This window comes from Oryzias melastigma, unplaced genomic scaffold (genome assembly GCF_002922805.2).
Source record: "Oryzias melastigma strain HK-1 unplaced genomic scaffold, ASM292280v2 sc00160, whole genome shotgun sequence".
NCBI lineage: Eukaryota > Metazoa > Chordata > Actinopteri > Beloniformes > Adrianichthyidae > Oryzias > Oryzias melastigma.
Window position 1 is genome coordinate 460,685 of NW_023416878.1, and position 15,232 is coordinate 475,916.

Sequence of the window (15,232 nt, forward strand, 5' to 3'; positions counted from 1 at the left end):
CTTACATCTGCAATAAATCTTTCTCTAGTGGTGTCGTACCAGACCTGATGAAAGTTGCTAAGGTGGTTCCGATTCATAAAAATGGTAATAAGGAAACCGTATCAAACTATAGACCAGTTTCACTGCTTCCACAGTTTTCTCAAATTTTGGAAAAACTCTTTGCAGTTAGACTTGATGCTTTTTTGAGTAAATATGATTTATTAAATGAGAGCCAGTATGGATTCAGGAGTAACTGCTCAACTGCACATGCTGTGATGGAGTTTGTGGAAAATGTTGCAACTGCCATTGATCAAAAACTAAATACAATAGCTGTTTTTGTTGATTTAAGCAAAGCATTTGATACCATTGATCACTCCCTTCTGTTACAAAAATGTGAATATTATGGACTTCGGGGTAAAACACATCATTGGCTGAGAAGTTATTTGGAAAATCGGGTTCAATATGTAACCATTAACAATACAGATTCTAATCTAGAAAATATTTTTTGTGGACTCCCACAAGGTTCTGTTCTCGGACCAAAGTTGTTTTCAATTTACATTAATGATATTTTTTTGATGTCAAAAAAGTTGAAATTCATTATGTTTGCTGATGACACTAATATGTTTTGTTCAGGACAAAATATTGTTGAGTTGTTGAATGTTGTCGAACAGGAATTTAATTTGGTTAAAAAATGGTTTGATTTTAACAAGTTATCTTTGAATGAAAACAAAACCAAATTTATGATATTTTCTGGAAATAGAAAGGTTGAAAATGTTAAATTATATTTAAATAAGGTAGAAATCCAATGTGTTAAAGAAATAAAATTCTTGGGAGTAATAATAGATGATAAATTGTCTTGGAAAGCACAAAGTCTCTAGATCTATTGGTATTCTGTTTAAAATCCGTGATGCATTGAACAAAGAGTTTATTTCTTGTTTATTGTTCATTAGTCGTTCCGTATCTTTCATATTGTGCAGAGATCTGGGGAAATGCTGGGAAAACTATTATTGTATCATTGGTTAAACTACAAAAAAAAGCTATTAGAATAGTCAACAGAAAAGGATATTATGAACCAACAAATTCTTTATTTTGTCTGAATAATAGTTTGAAATTAAAGGAAATTGTTTACATTAAGGTATTAGAAATTGTATATAGAGTAAAACATAATTTGGTTTCAAAAAATATACAGAAGCTATTTACTTTAAGGGTTAGTAAGTATAATTTAAGAGGTCTTTATTGTTTTGTACAGGTTAAAGCTCGAACCAATGCTAAGATGAGATGTGTTTCAGTTCTTGGAGTAAAATTATGGAATCAATTAAGTGATGAATTAAAATTAAGTTCTTCACTTTTACAGTTTAAAAAAAGTTTAAAACGTGAATGTTTGAATGAATATAACCTACATATGTAACATGTATTTGTAAATTGTTTTTTTCTTTCGTATTTATTTCTTTGTTGATCAGCATATATTGTTTAGTTTTCTTGGAAAGGCATTGAATAAGCTTAATAAGCTTCTGCCTATTCCCTTTTTTTATTGGTTGTCTGTTTTTTTATTGTATATTGTGTTAATTGTACAAATGGGAAATACTACACCAATAAACATGATTATGATTATTATGATTTAACTAACATCTGTGACTGAATTAATTTCTTTTAATTCCAGATTTGATGAGGAAATGGGCAAACCAGTAAACCTTTTAGTAAACTTTGTTTGTTTAGTGATAGATAGATAGATAGATAGGGTCTTTAATAATCCCTTAGGAAATGTAAATGTGGTCATCTGCTGACAATCATAAAAACATACACGCATAAAAGACAATAAGAACAACAGAAGTCGTAGATTTAAAAACAAAATTAAAAGATTAAAAACGAAATTAAAATTGCAGGAATAAATAGTTAAATATCAATAGATTAAATATATTAAAAATTTGTGGATTAAAATAATTAAAGGCTCCTCAGATGCTCAGCCAAAGAATTGTACTGCCGGATGGCGCGAGGAACAAAAGAGTTCTTCATTCTGTCCGTGGAGCAGCGCTGGGACAGCAGTCTGCTGCTGAATGTGCTCCTCCTGCTGGTGAAAGCCTCATGTAGGGGATGTGAGGGATTCCTCATGATGGACCTGAAGACGGCCAGAGTTCTCTGCTCTGCCACCTCCTCCACAGGAGCCAGCTTCAGTCCCACCACAGAGCTTGCCCTCTTGATGATTTTGTTGAGCCGGCAGATGTTCTTCTTGCTGGTGCTGCACCAGCACACAGCAGCATAGAGGAGAACACTCGCCACCACAGACTGATAGAACATCTGCAGCAGCTTAGTGCAGATGTTGAACGAGCGCAGCCTCCGGAGAAAGTACAGCCTGGACTGACTCTTCTTGAAGAGCTGGTCTGTGTTGGCTGTCCAGTCCAGCTTGTGGTCCAACATGACCCCCAGGTATTTGTAGGTCTGCACTCTCTCCACGCTGTCTCTCTCTATGTGCAGCAGTTGAGGTGTTGAACCAGCCGCCTGTACTCGCTGTCCTCTTCTCCTTTGATGTAGGCCACAACAGCTGTATCGTCTGAAAACTTCTGCAAGTGGCAGGTCGCGGTGTTGTAGCGGAAATCAGACGTATACAGAGAGAAGAGAAGAGGAGACAGCACTGTCCCCTGCGGTGCCCCGACACTGCAGCTGAGGGTACTGGAGACCGATCCCCCCATGCGGACGTATTGCAGCCTGTTAGTGAGGTAGTCCATGATCCAAGAAACCAAGGGTGGTGGTACAGCCATCTTGATGAGCTTTTCCTGCAGTATGTGAGGATGAATGGTGTTAAAGGCGCAGAAAAAATCAAAAAACAGAATTCTCACTGCACCACCTCCTTCCTCCAGGTGTGAGAGGGTACGGTGTAGCAGGTAGAGGACAGCGTCCTCCACCCCCACTCTCTCCCTGTAGGCGAACTGCAGTGGATCTTGGACATGCTGCACCTGTGGCTTCAGCTGCTGCAGCACCAACCTCTCAAAGGTCTTCATCACATGTGAAGTTAGTGCTACAGGCCGGTAGTCTTTGTTCTCCTTTGGATGCTTGACTTTGGGGAGAGGAACAATGCATGAGGTCTTCCACAGAGATGGCACCTGTCCCAAGTCCAGGCTGAGGTTAAACAGATGCTGAAGAGGAGCCCCAAGCTCGTTTGCACACGTTTTCAGGAGTCTGGGACACACTCTGTCTGGACCCGGCGCTTTCCTCATGTTCAGTCTCTGCAGTTCCCTCCTCACCAGATGATCTGTGATGTGGTGGGAAACACAGTCTGCAGGTGGAGGGCGTGGATCACATGGAGAGGACACTGGAAGAGAGGGATCATGGCTGATGGAGGAAGGAGCAGCCTGAGGAGCTGGGCCCTCCTCTGGCTGAGGGGTGAGGACAGGCAGTGGGACGGGCACGGTGGTGCAGACCAGGCTGGTGTTGGAAGTGGGGGGGGTGTCAGATGAAATGTCAAACCTATTAAAATAGGTATTCAGTTCATTGGCTTTTTCAGCACTTTCCCCCACTACCTTTGTCGTCTTGTTGCACCCTGTGATCGTTTTCATTCCTTCCCACACCTCCCTGATGTTGTTGTTTTCCAGTTTCTTCTCCACTCTGTCCTTATAGGTGTTTTTTGCATCCTTCAGGCAGCTCCTTAGTTCTGTCTGCACCCTTTTAATTTCCTCCTGATCCTTCTTGTTGAATGCCCTCTTCTTTTTATTTAAAATCACTTTCACTCTCCTTGTTATCCAGGGTTTGTTATTTGGATAACAATGGACTGTTCTTGTGGGCACAACAGCATCCAAGCAGAAGTTCATATAATCTGTTATGCACTGGGATGCTCCTTCAATGTCCTCTCCATGGGGGTCCAGCAGGACGCTCCAGTCTGTGCTTCCAAAGCAGTCTCTGAGTTCCTCCTCAGCCTCAGGTGTCCACCTCCTCACGCTCCTTGTTGTTGCAGGCTGCCTCTTCACCAAAGGTGTGTATGTGGGCTGTAAGGAAATCAAAATGTGATCTGATTTGCCGAGGGCAGGGAGGGGCGTGGCCTGATAGGCATTTTTGATATTAGAATAAAACAAATCAATCGTCCTGTCGCTGCGAGTGGGACAGTTCACGTACTGATGCATTGTTGATAGCGGGGCATCCAGGGAGACGTGATTGAAGTCCCCTGAGATGATCACGAGAGCCTGTGGGTGCCGTGTTTGCAGCTCCGAAACCGTATGGACCACTACCTCGATCGCTGTCTCTGCGTGCGCTCTGGGCGGGATGTAAACACAGACAGCCAGGACGTGCGTAAACTCCCGAGGTAGGTAATACGGCCGGATGCTAACTGCTAAAAGCTCACAGTCTCCACTTATTGTTGATAAACAATATGAGGCCCCCTCCTTTACTTTTGCCGCTCGCCGCGGTGTCTCTGTCGGCGCGCACCAGGGAAAAGCCGGGTAGCTCCACATTGGTGTCGGGTATGCTAGCTGTTAGCCAAGTCTCCGTTAGCATGAGAAGACAGCATTCACGATAAATCCATTGACTGCCGACCAACCCGAGGAGTTTATCCGTCTTATTTGTCAAGGCATTTACGTTCCCCATGATCTCTGCAGGCACTGGTGGTTTATATCTCTGGCTTCGTTGTTTTTTGGCGATGGCCTTCGCTTTCCTCTTTGCTCCAGCACGGGTCCCTCTGTATCGTCTTCTCAACTCTTTCGGGATATTATGCCTCATTCCAGCCTTGCTTTTCTTTAGACTCAAAAGTTCAGTTCTCCTGTAGACAATCTTTCGGGTTTTATTGTCTTTTCTTTCACACTCACGTTCAAACAGAGCAGTAGACCGGCAGCACACCTGACCCGGCGGCGCCATGATCACTGATGGTATACTCCTAATTTAGGGTTGCGTCAGGAAGGGCATCCGGCGTAAAAACTCTGCCAAATCACTGATGCGAAACAGTGGGTGCTGTTACGCTGTGGCATCCCCAAAAGGGATAAGCTGAAAGGTGAACTACTACTACATTGATCAGTGAAATGTGACGATAGCTGGAAGGAATTGTGGGATCTTTCTCTGGTTTGAGAAGAAAGATTATATTTGCTGAATTCATGTTTGGTGGAAGTAACTGATTTTCCTTTATAAATATAACCATTTTATAAAAGTTTCTGCTAGCTGTTCCCAGAATTCTTTGTAAAACTCAGCGGAAAAGCCATCCAGCCCCGGAGCTTTGTTGTTCGGCATAAGCAGCAGAGCATCATGAAGTTCAGATGAGAGCGGCGAGTCTAAGTCTGTGATTTGATCTTCATTTAATCTGGGAAGGTTTACATTATTAAGAAATGAATTGATGCTTTGCTCTGATGGATTGATCTCTGAAGTGTATAAGTTCTTATAAAAATCTTTAAAAGTTTCATTAATTTTGATCGGGTCATGAGTGACATTTCCTGACTCATCAGTAATAGATGTTATTGTGGATATTTCTTTATTAATTTTAAGCTGATTAGCTAAAAATTTTCCAGATTTATTAGAGTTTTCAAATCTTTCTAGTCTAAGTCTTTGTATTTAGAATTGTGTTTGTTTGTTAATTATGTCGTTTAACTGAAGCTTTAGTTTTTTTAAATCTCCCAGAATCTGTTCTTGTGCAGAAGCAGCATAAGCTGTCTTAATTTTTTTTATTTTATTTTCCAATTGTATTAATTCTGCTTTCTCTTTACCTTTTTTATAATGACTGCCTTTGCTGCTTCCCAGAGAACACATGGTGAGATGTCAGGAGTATTGTTAAATTCTAAGAAGGTTGCCCACTCTTTTTTAAAGAATTCAATAAACTCTTGATCTTTTAATAGAGAGTTATTAAACCTCCAGGTGGAACCCGAAGGTGTTGCTGCTTCCCTGACAATATTTACAGAAACTGGTGCATGATCACTGATAACAATTGGATGAAGGCTGGAGCTTTTAACATCTTTAAGACGAGATTTACTGATTAATAAATAATCTAAACAAGAGTGTGATTGGTGAACTGGAGAGAAGAAGGTGAACCCTTTAGTGTTTGGGTGACATGAGCGCCAAACGTCGCAGAGACCCAGATCATTCATGTACTGCTTCAGAATACTTGCAGACCGCCATGTACGCTGGTGTGCTGCTGTGTTGAGTCTGTCAAGTTCTGGATCCAGAATAAAACTGAGGTCTCCTCCTGCCAAAAATGTAGAGTCCGAGTGAGCTGAGAGTGACGTGAAGAATCTGTGAATTAAGGAGGGGTCTTCAATATTTGGACCGTACAAATTAGCTATACATAAATGTTTATTCAGAATGGATATAGTAATGATTACATGCCTTCCCTCTGGATCAATAACTGTATCTTTGTGAGTAAAAATAATATTTGTATTAATTAAAATGGCTACTCCTCTTTGTTTGGAGTTGTAACTAGCAGCATAGACTGATGGAAACTGTGAGCAGCACATGAGATGTTCCGTTGATTTGGATAAGTGGGTCTCCAGCAGTAAAACTATATCTGCTTTTAAATCATTCAGGTGGTTTAAAACTTTCAGCCTCTTGGGCCCAGATTATATTCCATGAACATTCCAGCTAATAATGTTCAGATTAGACATGACTACACTGTCTGGGGGGGGTGTGAAGCTGCATAGTGCGTGCATCTGCTGTGCCCGTGAGCGCGCGTGCCCGCTGACCGGTGCGCAGTGAAGCGCTGTGTGTTGGAGCGCGTGGGTGTTTTCTGGCTGCGTGAGCTGCATGTGGGGTGTGTCCTGTATAAACCTATGTGATGCATATGCAGTATGTCAGCGAGTGTGTGCAGGATCGCGTGTGTATGCCCGCGTGCGTGCATGTGTGTGCGCGTGCCCGTTCCGTGAGTGAGTGAGAGCTTACCTGGAATGTGACGTCATCTGATGGTATGGGGGGGAGTAGGAGCTGGAGCGGGGGGGAATGACAGAAGGAATAAAAGAGAGAAAGAAAAAGAAAACACAAAAACCACAGAAACATGGAGGGGGAGAAAAAAAAACATCCTTCCGGAGAGGAGGTGTGGGGGGGTGGTTGATCTGTTTCCATTCATTTAAATAAGCTTAGTAATTCAGCGCAGCTTAGACGCAGGAGGGGGGGATCTTCAGTACAGCCACCGGGTGATCTCGGGGTCCCTGAAGAGCCGGCCGTCCACGAAGAGCTTGTCCACCGCGACCACCGCGTGGGACCCGGCGGTCAGGTGTTGTCTCCTCAGGGGAAAAAGCAGCTTCCTGGGGCGCAAAATCTCTGCGGGAAATTGATTGTTTACGCAGAAGTGCGTTCCCTTCAGCTCTGGTCCTCGGCGCTTAACAGAAACTTTCTGTTTATAGAACTGAAACTTCGCTACAATCGGACGCTCATGCTCCGCGCCTGAAGATCCAGGAGGGTTTCCTTCATGGCTCGGTTCTCCTCAGAGAGCCGGGTGGTCTCGGAGGTTAGCACCTTCACGGACTCTCTGAGGCTCTGGTTCTCCGCGGCTAATTCCTGCAACTGTCGCTGGCTGAACTCCAGAGACTCCCACAGGCTCTGGAACTCTTTGTGGAGGATCTCCAGCAGGTTGAGGCGGGCATCAAGGCTGGAGAGCTTCTTATCTATGGAATCTAACACGTCGCTGATTCCGCTGCCTGGAGAGGAGACGGCCCAGGGAGAATCTTCGGGACGGTTCCACTTGGTGGAAGGCGTGGTGGTGGAGCACTTCTTCAAGACTACGGTATCGAAGCAGTCGTCGATGTACTTCTCCAAGTCCTCCAGGCTGTCAAAAACGTATGAATCTTTTCCAAATATGTGTTAATTGTAAAAATGTTTATATAGTGGTATAATGAAAAAAGCTGGAAATGTTTGTTTAGCTACTCACGCGCCACCAGGTTAACTCACCACACTCCTCTGTCAGTCTCGCGATGCTACATCATGATCTCCTCTGCTCCCTTCTGACGCATCCACCTCCAGATCTCAGGGTTTGTTACATTTGAAATATCCTTCATAAAATAACAGCCATCTAAATACAAAAAAATGTTTGTGCTGTAAGTGGTCAACTGTTGCACCAGTTATGGAGTCCTGTACCCTGATTAATTCTAATATCAAGCTTGGATTCATTTTTACTTTATTTGAATTTAAGTTAGTTGTGGTTTTGTGTTAGTTTAAATAAAGTAACAGGAAAGTTCTCCCAATAAACCCCACTGTTCATTAGATACTTACTTTAAGGTTAGATAAGTGCATTGCATTAAAATATTGTAACTGATTTACAGGAGTGTTGGACGGCCTGTCGTCTTTCTTCTCTTCATTGTCTACCTCCATCTCTGTCCCCACCCAAATGGAGCCATCTTTTGAAAAAAGTCTCAATTTATTGATCAGTGGCTGCCTTAGTTACCATCTCCCGTACCCTCACCCTGAGCACTGGCACACCCCAGGGCTGTGTGCGGAGCCCCCTCCTGTTCACTCTGCTGACATATGACTGCTCGGTGAGACACCCCAGTTGCCATATAGTCAAGTTTGCAGACGACACAACGGTAGCAGGACACATCAGCAACAACAAAATAAAACACTAAAAAAAAGATTAAAAGGTCCCCAAAATATCAACTATGCGCAAAAGTTTACTTAAACTTAAAGTAGTCAGCATGTGCCATTTAAAAAAAGACAATTTTAACTTAAACATTTCAAAATAAATTATAAAACCTTAACTGACAATTCTTTGAATTTATTAAAATCGTTAAGATTGTTTTTCAAATGATAGGGAAACAGTTCAACAGTTAGACTTCTTGACGTTAAAGAAGCTGATTCGCTACAATGCTGAACCAATCAGGGACTTTTGAAAGACATACACGTGCAGTAGAAATGGTCCACAAGATCATGTTTTCCATCAAGAAAGTTTCAGCCATCCAGGGAGTAGGATTAGGCATTTGTACCTTAATGCTGACGGCTCTGAAGGTCAATAAGCTCATTGGGTGAAGCGTGACAGAATTAGCTCTGTATTAAAAAAAAAAGAAAGAAAAAAAGAAAGAAAGAAAGGTAGGACTAGAAAACAAATGAAGTACAAGTTGATGCGCTGTTGCTTTTTGAAAAATGTAAGGCCCTCTGGTGGTGGACAGAAAGAATTTAAAAAACTTATAGCATCTGGTAATCCCAGGGTTCTGCTCCCACAAGTTCCAACAGCGCTGCTCAACGGACCAATCATTGAGCCCTTTTGAGCAGAGGTCCCGCTCAACGGACCAATCACTGAGCCCTGTTGAGCAGAGGTCCCGCTCAACGGACCAATCATTGAGCCCTGTTGAGCAGATGTCCCGCTCAACGGACCAATCACTGAGCCCTGTTAAGCAGCAATGAGAAGCCGCTGCTCTTCGGTTTTCGGCATCAAAACAGCGGTCTTCCTTTAAAATAAAACTTCTTGTCCGTCGGATAGAAGTGAACGAACGAGCGTGATACCTTCGATGGTAATACTTCCTCTTTTTGTATCTCTTTCTGAAGATTTAATTCATTTTAGCTTGCTAGTTTTAATGAAAACAAGCGAGAATCGCGCATTTATTTATCACGTAACTATCGGTCATCAAAAGATGGATTCCTCCTTTGAATGTGAGTACTGTAAGAGCCGCTTCTCCACGAAGTCCAATCTCACGCGCCACGTAAAGACACACACCACACCGCCGTCTTTTCGCTGTGATTCCTGTGAGAAGACTTTCACCCAGAAGCAGCATCTGCAGGGTCACCTGAAGCTGCATCTCTACCCCGTGATCCCCCTGTACAAACCCGACGAAGCACAGCTGTCCTGCACAAGTCTTGCTCGACAGGCTGTCAAAGAATCCAAGACAGTAGTGGCTGCTAAAAAATCAGGAGGAGAATTGTGGCTCACACAATTAGTCATTACATTTGGAAAGTACTCGGGACAAACCTTCAAGTGGCTTCTTGAAAATGACATTGGATGTGTAGTTTGGCTTTTGGCTGAATTCATATTGAAGGGAGGAACAAATGAAGCTTTGAAGTGGCAGAAAAAAAGGCTGCTGGAGCTGGTGAAGAAGTTTCCTTCGATTACAGTTCACCTGGACAGGAGAGTACAGGTAAGCATCTCTTAACACAAAACACAAGGCATGTCGTTTGTTTTAAATGTGATGCTCATGTAGGATGTCCGTGTGTAATCCATGCATTATAACTACATGAACAATATGGAATATTCATCCCCAGAAACACAAAGAAAAACAGGACGGAACACCTGGTGCTGCTGCTGACCGTCAAGACAATCCCGGCTACATCCAAGATGCTGAGCTTCTTACGCTAGCAGGTATTTGCGGTTTTATTACTACATCTTACTGATATGAGCGCACTACTGTGTGTTATTGTTTTTCACGTGTGATCTGTTCTCAGAGGGCATCTTGGCCTCATCTGACATAGCCGTTTCCACCCATTTGACCACTGTCGGAAGGATTGTTTCCTGTGATGCAGAGGAGAAAGCTGCACATCTTTCAGAGGTAGGAGCTTTTTCATTTCCAAGTAAACGACGTGGCATTAATGCAAATGAAAAAAACAACAGCCTCTTTAGATGTGCATTGAGTCACTGAGCGTTTTTGTTTCAGGCAGGCAAGCAGGAGAAGGAGGAGGAAGCGTCAAGCTTTCAATGCCCGACTGAGGCTGCTGTCATCCTTGAAGGCTGGCAGAAAACTTGGGAGCAGCCGTCGTCAGCGAACTACCAGGGCATTCCACCACAAGACGTCCGGTGGCTGAAGGAAAATGAGGATTATGGATTGTATAAAGCAGCCGCAGCACATAAAACCAAAAGTGGAGAAATCGTCAAGCGGAAACTGCTGAAGGACAAGATGGAATTCAACCCTCCTCCTGTTCCGACCTATTTGGGTGGCTCAATTCCAAATATGTTTTCCTTTTTCACTGCACCTGTCTTCTTTTGGCGACCTGTTGGCATTCTGCATGCAAAAATCTGGTGCCCAAACACCAACTGCCCCGCCCTCCAAACACCTTTCTTATCAGGAAAGGTTACTCGTCTTCTGCACGACAGGTTTGTGGCCTCAAGTCCTTTTACACTCTCCTGTCAGAGAGACTGCTGTGCACGTACTGTGAAAGGGTAAGAAATGCCGGGGAAAAAGCAGGTGACGTGAGCAGAGATCAGGACCCCCAGCAGCAGTACACCTGGCTCGCATCAAGCCCATGGATTCTAATGAATTTGGCTCCAGCAGTACAGCACATGTTTCCAGCCATACTGTGTGGAAAGCGCTCCATCGATAGAAGCCCAGTAACCTTGCTCCATGATCGCATTAACTCAGTCAGCATGAGCAAAGTGCAGCGGCTCATCCAGCAGGGACATGATGAGTGGCACATGCGTGACGGGAGAAATCCTGTGCATCGACGCCACAAAGCAGGTATTTATGAGATATTTAGAACACAAAGGCATTCAGAGAATTGTGTAAGTACTCTGTAGTAATCACAGTTTTGTCTTCTGTTTTGTATGTGTTGCAGATACTGAGAAAGATCTACGGTGACGGCCAAGCAACAATGCAGTTCCTCACGAGTGTCTTGAACGACTGGGGTCAATTTGTGACCACCGTTGTGATGACGTCAGACTCTGAAGACTGCTACAAGAGAATGGCCCGCGGACTGACTGCCAGGTTCAAGCGCGCCCAGGCACCTGCTCCAAAAATCCTCTACGCAGACAGCCACTGCTGTTGGTAAGTTGCAATGCCGAACGCTTCTGGAACTACCTACTATGTCACATGTCATGCGGCTTTGATTTCCTCCTAAGCATGCTTGTTTAGACATTTTAAACATAACATCCTTCAAGTTAAGTAAGTAAAAATCAAGGCATAAAAAAATCCAGAAGTCACCAATGATATTTAAGAAAATAAACAGAGTATAAATGTCATCTGGTTTTAGTGACGGAGGCACGTCCATGCTGGAATCCTTGTTTGCTGACTGGATTGAAGAGGGCATGGTGATCCGGCTTGACATTCGTCACTGGCTGCACCGTTGGGATGCTGTGGTGATCAGGCAGACTCACGCCAAGTATGGAGCCTTCATGAGCGCCATGGCTGGAGCCCTGCTGGCCTACAACCAGGCAGATATGCGACTGCTGATCTCTGCTGTTCGGAATGGCAACAAAGAAATGTACTCCAAGTACAGCGATGAGGAGATGATTTCCTTTTTGAAGCCAAACCAGATCAAGAGCTACGTTCACCGTGTGACCAGGGGTGTTGAGGTAAGTCAAACACTCAATATTCTTCTGAATGTTAGCCCTCTTACTGTAATTCCACTCACACATTTATGTTACATAACAACTTCATCTTCAGATTTGTTGACTTTTTATGAGAACTATTTCTTATTATCTGTGTGTTTTATGCTTCTCTGTGTGTTTCAGAACAGCGCTGTTGCTGTGGAGTTCATCTTGGAGCACTTCAAGGGACCAGCTGGGATGGACATTGATGGGATCCCTTTGTTTAAGGATGACGCCGCTGTCAACAGTCACTGGGCAACTGCAAGCAAACATCTGAGGTGAGACGTTTATTTAAAAAAATAGCTCTCAAAAATATGAATAACATTTAGGAAAAAAATTTTGATTTTTGTTTGCAATCTTGCAGGACCCACCTGGCATACCGTTGTACATCAGCACCAAGGTCGTGACCCTGAATGGCGTTGAGCCTAACAGGTACAAGTGTCGACGAGGGACCAACGCTTTGGAAGGGCTGCATGCTCATCTTCCTCGAGAAGTTTCCTCCCAGAGGTGTGGCATCATGCCATTTCAGGTGTGTAATACTTATTTGTCCTACATCTTCACAAAGTAAACAATGTAAGAAAAAAAATTTAGCTACAGGACAATTTTTATCCAAAATTGGCAGATTTGCTCCTCTGAAGCAAATGTATCATTTAACAGTCTAATACAGCTTAAGGGTTCTTTCTCGTTTTTCTCGTGGTTTGGTTGTCTCCATTTCCTTCATTACAGGTATACCTCATATCTTTTGCGGTCCAGTGGAACAGTCGGATGGAGTCTCTGCGAGTTGCTGGGAAAGAGCGCCAGCCTTCCTGCGTGGATCCAAGACGTATACAGCTGCTCAACCAGCAGTCAGAGCTTCTGTTTGGGAGGGAACACTTGTTCAAGCCATACTCCCTCAGTCGTACACCGGTCCTGATGAGGAGGAACTCCTGGGTGTTGAGTATGCACTGTGCCAGTCCACCAACTTCGCCCCCCCCGAGAATACTACATCAACCAAGGTATAAAGACTTTACTTAACAAGCTCACCAAACTATTGCAAAAAAGCTGAAGAACTGTGAATTTTTGCAGTTGAGGAAGAGCAGTCTCGTGAAGAGGAGGAAGAACAACAAGACGGGTCTTTGGACAGTAATTCTGCTGAAGACTGCGATGAGGGTATCAGCCTTGAGGACGATGCCAGCGAGGACCCCATCGACTTTGTCCACCCCAAACACACAGTGCTCACTTCAGACGAGCAGGTCGTGGAGGAAGTGAGTCCAGCACAGCAGGATGTCCATATGGGTTGCAGGAAGCTTCATCTTCCAGGATTTGAGGAAGTTGAAAACCTCTCGATGGTCTTCTTGCTGTTGGTCGACGACAGTGACCGCCACACCATCCCGGCTGAACTTCGCCACAGGATACAGACTGCTGCTGGTCAACTCCATGAACATGACAAGTCTGCAGTAAAATTTGTAAAGAAGTATGAGTCGAAATGGGGCTACACGCTGTTTGGCAGGTGCCGTCTGAGGGAGGGTTCGGAAAATTCATCAGAAACATCAACGAGAACTTCGAAAACGTCTGAGGAAGGGTTCAAAAAAATTTTCACAAACATCAAAGAAGACTTTGAAAACGTCGAAGAAAGGATTCAAAGGAATCATCACAAACATACTAGAAAACTTCGAAAGACGTCTGAGGGAGGGTTCAACATTTCATTACAAACATCAAAGAGAACTTCGAAAATGTCTGAGGAAGGGTTCGAAGTAAATCATCCCAAACATCAAAGAAAACTTTGAAAACGTCGAAGAGAGGATTCAAAGGAATCATCACAAACATACTCGAAAACTTCGAAAAACGTCTGAGGGAGGGTTCGGAAAATTCATCAGAAACAAAGAGAACTTCGAAAACGTCTGAGGAAGGGTTCGAAGTAAATCANAGAAAACTTTGAAAACGTCGATGAGAGGATTCAAAGGAATCATCCTAAACGTACTAGAAATCTTCGAAAAACGTCTGAGGGAGGGTTCGGAAAATTCATCAGAAACATCAAAGAGGACTTCGAAAACGTCTTAGGAAGGGTTCGAAGTAAATCATCACAAACATCAAAGAAAACTTTGAAAACGTCGAAGAGAGGATTCAAAGGAATCATCCCAAACATACTAGAAATCTTCGAAAAACGTCTGAGGGAGGCTTCAACATTTCATTACAAACATCAAAGAGAACTTCGAAAACCTCTGAGGGAGGGTTCGGAAATATCATCAGAAACATCAAAGAGGACTTCGAAAATGTCTGAGGAAGGGTTCAAAAAATCATCCCAAACATCAAAGAAAACTTTGAAAACGTCGATGAGAGGATTCAAAGGAATCATCACAAACATACTAAAAAACGTCGAAAAACGTCTGAGGGAGGGTTCAACGTTTCATTACAAACATCAAAGAGAACTTCGAAAATGTCTGAGGGAGGGTTCAAAAAAATCATCACAAACATCAAAGAAAACTTTGAAAACGTCGATGAGAGGATTCAAAGGAATCATCACAAAACATACTAGAAATCTTCGAAAAACGTCTGAGGGAGGGTTCGGAAAATTCATCAGAAACATCAAAGAGGACTTCGAAAACGTCTGAGGAAGGGTTCAAAAAAATCATCACAAACATCAAAGAAAACTTTGAAAACTTCGAAGAGAGGATTCAAAGGAATCATCACAAACATACTAAAAAACTCAAAAAAAGGCTGAGGGAGGCTTCAACATTTCATTACAAACATCAAAGAGAACTTCGAAAATGTCTGAGGAAGGGTTCGAAGTAAATCATCACAAACATCAAAGAGGACTTCAAAAAAGTCAAAGGAAGGGTTCAAAAAAATCATCCCAAACATCAAAGAAAACTTTGAAAACGTTGAAGAGAGGATTCAAAGGAATCATTACAAACATACTAGAAAACTTCGAAAAACGTCTGAGGGAGGGTTCGGAAAATCCATCACAAACATCAAAGAAAACTTTGAAAACGTTGAAGAGAGGATTCAAAGGAATCATCCCAAACATACTAGAAATCTTCGAAGATGTCTGAGGAAGGGTTCAAAAAAATCATCACAAACATCAAAGAAAACTTT

The 15,232-nt window shown here is 43.1% G+C and overlaps 1 protein-coding gene across 1 annotated transcript; it reads left to right on the forward strand.

Annotated features, from left to right (window-relative positions):
* The first annotated feature begins 10,334 nt into the window (after nt 1–10,334).
* LOC112138387 lies at nt 10,335–12,564 on the forward strand. The gene is made up of 6 exons (XM_024260948.2): nt 10,335–10,406; nt 10,512–11,309; nt 11,407–11,615; nt 11,821–12,142; nt 12,302–12,435; nt 12,522–12,564. Exons 2-6 carry the CDS (start codon nt 11,253–11,255, stop codon nt 12,562–12,564), a joined length of 765 nt encoding a protein of 254 aa, XP_024116716.1. The 5' UTR covers nt 10,335–10,406; nt 10,512–11,252.
* Nucleotides 12,565–15,232: the final 2,668 nt, after the last annotated feature.